The sequence below is a fragment of the Cupressus sempervirens genome, chromosome 8 (genome assembly GCF_028749045.1).
Source record: "Cupressus sempervirens isolate cs-2001-9-10 chromosome 8, ASM2874904v1, whole genome shotgun sequence".
In the NCBI taxonomy this organism is placed as follows: domain Eukaryota; kingdom Viridiplantae; phylum Streptophyta; class Pinopsida; order Cupressales; family Cupressaceae; genus Cupressus; species Cupressus sempervirens.
Genome location: NC_143125.1, coordinates 489,572,411 through 489,576,551, shown reverse-complemented (window position 1 = coordinate 489,576,551; position 4,141 = coordinate 489,572,411). Strand labels below are relative to the sequence as shown.

Genomic DNA, 4,141 nt, shown 5'->3' with positions numbered 1-4,141 from the left:
CATTCCATTAATCGAGGTGTATAAGTGGCAATTTAGAAGTTTGTGGAAAGTTCCTTGAATCATGTATTTAATATTTGTTGGGTGCTTAGTTGTATTTGGGGTGGGAATTTAATATTTATTTAAAGGTAGTTGTATTTACCTTTTATCCCACATTGGTTGTGTTTGTAATGTCTTGGGTTAGAAGTGCCTATTTAAGCAAGGCTTATTATCATTTGTAATCAAGTTCAAGAAATAGAAGCTCGAGAAGTAGAAGCTAGAAGGTGTGAAGACTTCAAAGTGTGAAAACTCTAAAGGTGTAGCTCTTCAAGTAAAAGTTCTTGGTGAAGCTCTTGGTGTGAAGACTCTTATTTAGGATTTCTCTTATGTTGAAGAAGTCATATCTATGATATCATCTTGTGGGTGTTGTAAGGATTTTTCAAGTATAATAAAATTATTTGTGAAGCATTTTTTTCTTGGTTTCTATATTGTTGCATTCTTGGTTGTGAGTTGGTAGAGTGATGTGGCCCTCTATCATTATTGACAACCTTGCTGTTTCTCCTCTAATGCCACCAAATAGGCAATAGTTTTAGGCATCTTGTCTCTTGAATAATCCCCTGCCCGATTAATGAGCTTCACAGGTATTATAGAGTCCAACAGTTCTCTGTAGCAGAAAAAATAAAAAGCAAGTTTCAGAGATTCCACCATTTGTCATACAAACTTGCCACAAGTCATCCTGTCAGAAACTATTTGTCAGCCCTAAACTCTTGCGATTAGAGATCGGCATTGTTCTCGTTTCTTCTTGGCTGCCCTCCCACCTTTGCACCGGTCTGTTTGCGATCACGCTTCCCACACCAGAAGCAACATCAATTTTGTGCTTTCTCGGAGGCCCTCAATCTGTTTTGATGATGTTTATAGTTATGATTGTTCGGTGCAGGTCATATTTGCGCTTCTCATCATGAAATCTCTACACCAAATTCCAAAGACCACGGCTGTACTACTGCTGTTATCTTTATTACTGTTTGGATTCTGTCATCATTGCACTAATTCTCTTCCCTTTCTGCGGATCACCCAGGATTATGTTGATCATTATTCTCCTTCTTCTTCCCATCTCATGGTAAGGGAGTTTCGCACGCTTTTTAAACTTGTGTTGAAAAAACCATTGATGAATGAAGTGATAATGAAATCCTTTGACGTTTTCAGAAAGATGCTGCAAAGGTGGAGTCAAGTCTTACCAGAGCCCGGGCTTCCATAAGAAAAGCCACACTGATACCAAGTCCTACTTTTAGCAGTATCTATCGAAACGCACCTGCATTTTATAGGTATGTTTTTCATCTAACGAGTTCAAGATTTGATAGTTTTTGGGTAGAAATCAAATACTTGTTCATTTCACAGTAATTGATAGTTTTATACTATTTGATTATTTGTAGCTTATATTCTATAATTGCCCATAATTACTTATTTGTAGAATGTAATTTGAATAATCTCCATTCCAAAAAACTATATCATACAATCAATATCAAGAAAAACAATATCTATATAAATATAGATTGCTGATTTTGTTATTTTCAGGAGCTACGGAGAGATGGAAAAGCGGTTGAAGATATTCGTATACCGAGAAGGAGAACCACCTCTGGTTCATTGGGGTCCCTGCAAAAGCATCTACTCTACCGAAGGTCGATTCATTCAACAGCTGCAATTGCCAGGGACTCCATTTGTGAATTCACAACCAGAAAAAGCACAAGTTTTTTTCCTTCCTTTCAGCGTCACGATGATGGTCGAGTTTATTCAGAGGCGCCAACGATATGAAATACCAGAGATCAGAGGGTTTGTGAAAGACTACATTGATGGGGTGGCCAGAAAATATCCATACTGGAATCGCAGTCTGGGTGCCGATCACTTTATGCTGTCTTGCCACGACTGGGTACTAATTCATTTTCTACATTAGTATAAACCCATTACATGTATTCAATTCTCTGTATTTTATCATTTTCATTTTCATTTTACCAATTGTTGCAGGGCCCAATTGCTTCGTTGGCAAATCCATTTCTGTACGAGAACTCAATCCGCGTGCTGTGCAATGCAAACAGTTCAGAAGGGTTTAATCCGATGAAGGACGCATCGCTCCCAGAAATGAATATGGTAACAGATGATTACATCAGCCGTTATTTGTTTGGTGGGCGGCCGCCATTGGAGCGTACAATTCTCGCATTTTTCGCAGGTGGTAATCATGGAGTTGTGCGCTCTTTGCTGTTCAAACACTGGATTAATGGCAGTAATACTAGTGATCCGGATATTCAAGTCCATGATCAATATCTCCCAGAGGGCAGAAAGCATAAATCTTATCTAGAATACATGAACAACACAAGATTTTGCCTCTGCCCAAGCGGATACGAAGTGGCGAGTCCTCGCATTGTGGAGGCCATCTACAGCGGGTGTGTGCCTGTCATCATTTCAGATCATTATGTTCTCCCTTTCAGTGATGTCTTGAATTGGGACACCTTCTCTGTCTTCGTTCCACCACCTCAAATCCCAAATCTGAAGAACATTCTACAATCTATTTCCACCGAGACTTACGTTAAGCTGCATGGCAATGTGATGGAAGCTCAGAAGCACTTTCGTATAAATCAGCCTCCCAAGAAATATGACATGTTTCATATGATCGTCCATTCTGTCTGGCTGAGGCGACTCAATATCATTGTACAGGAATGAGCCTTTTTTCTCTCCCCCACCCCGCAATTGAATATCAATTTTCTTCCTAATCCTTTCATCAATTTATTGTAGCTCTTGTAGTTTGTAGAAATTTGTGAATGTTCGGTCACAGGTGACAGAGATTCTGTGAAAATACAGAATACTTTATTCAAAATTGCAGCCGTCCAGCAAAGGCATATTCAAATACACCTGCAATATGGCGTGTGAATCGAGACTAAGAAAGTCCTAGAGTGTATAAATAATAATAATATCTCTCCCTCCCTCAGATAAACGAATAAATAAAGCTAAAGCAGGCATTGGAGCATTGTACAGATGGTCCGCATCTGAGAATAAGGCAGGGAGAGCGTCATCGTTCCAGTGTTACGCCTGCAATTCTGCGAGAAGGTGTTGAATGGAAATTAAGAATCCAAATGGTGAAGCAGCTCTAATATCAGAGATTGCATGAGTGCTGTCTGTATGACGCATGTTCAGTTTGATCAGACAGCTGTCAAAAAATGTCAAAGGTCGTAGTTGGAAGACTTGCTGTTTCCACCTTTAAGAATTAAAATAATGTGAATAAAATATATTATTATTTTTGTCGATAATTTTTTTAAACCATAATTAACTTCTTACCTATTCAATTTAAATGTATGTCTTGATATTTGCAATTCACATTGATAATTTTTAAATCATTCAATCAGATTTTAATTTTAAAATAAGTCTTTTTTCTATTAATTATATTATTAAAGTTATATAATTACAAACAAAGGGTTGGGAAACAAAGATCACCCTACAAGAGATCACACGACTCAAGGCCAGAAATCTAACATCTATTCATAAATATAATCAGATTAACTCCCTCAAGTGGCTAAAGCAGTGCCAGCCGAGGGAGGAGGATCATGGCAGTCATTAGAACCCCATACATCATCAGGATTTGTGGGTGGCTCAGGGGGAGCCCACCTATCATCAACAACTTATTTATCTTTATCTTTCTCTCCCTCTTCCCTAGGAGGCAAGACCGCCAAATCCTAGCGGGGGAATTACCACTTCAAATCTCTACTAGAGGAGGGCCGATCATAATCATAAGGAGTAGTAGAAGAAGCAACTAGGGACCGACCACAACCCTATCACGTAGAGGCTGAGCGGTGATGCTAGCCATCAAAAACACCACTAGGAGAGTGGTGGGGAGCTTGAGAATATGACATCTCAGAGCAACAAGAAGAGGAATTGCAACACTAACGGTGGCCACAAGGCAGAGTGTGGTCTATGGAAAAATAATCTAGCAACACTCTAGCAATTGTACATAGCATATTACCCCAATGGTTAAGAGAATTTTGAAGGTGGGCCACCTCTAGCACAACCTTATCAGTGTACTTGAATCCACATCATGACATTGTTACATATAGAAGACTTAGTGTACATGGAAACATTAATATCCAAAAAATTGTGAGTGAACAAAACAACATTCGTATCA

General features: G+C 38.9%; 1 protein-coding gene across 6 annotated transcripts; it reads left to right on the top strand.

The window, feature by feature from the left end:
- Positions 1-220: 220 nt before the first annotated feature.
- On the top strand, positions 221-3,310 carry LOC149543344 (putative glycosyltransferase At5g03795). Of its 6 annotated transcripts, none has more exons than XM_089796271.1 (5): positions 221-293; positions 914-1,093; positions 1,180-1,298; positions 1,549-1,900; positions 1,996-3,310. In XM_089796271.1, the coding sequence occupies exons 2-5, from the start codon at positions 935-937 to the stop codon at positions 2,686-2,688; spliced, it is 1,323 nt and encodes a 440-aa protein (XP_089652397.1). In that variant the 5' UTR covers positions 221-293; positions 914-934; the 3' UTR covers positions 2,689-3,310. The 6 variants fall into 6 exon arrangements, with proteins under 6 accessions (XP_089652397.1, XP_089652398.1, XP_089652395.1 ...); XM_089796272.1 differs by having other exon boundaries at positions 221-320; XM_089796269.1 differs by having other exon boundaries at positions 221-395.
- The last annotated feature ends 831 nt before the right edge of the window (positions 3,311-4,141 follow it).

What these genes read in the sequence shown, in the direction of transcription:
- LOC149543344 (XM_089796271.1), top strand. Translation starts at nt 935, where the DNA reads ATGAAATCTCTACACCAAATTCCAAAGACCACGGCTGTACTACTGCTG. An exon ending in AACGCACCTGCATTTTATAG is followed by an intron (nt 1,299 to 1,548) that starts GTATGTTTTTCA and finishes TGTTATTTTCAG; the next exon opens with GAGCTACGGAGAGATGGAAA. An exon ending in TGCTGTCTTGCCACGACTGG is followed by an intron (nt 1,901 to 1,995) that starts GTACTAATTCAT and finishes CAATTGTTGCAG; the next exon opens with GGCCCAATTGCTTCGTTGGC.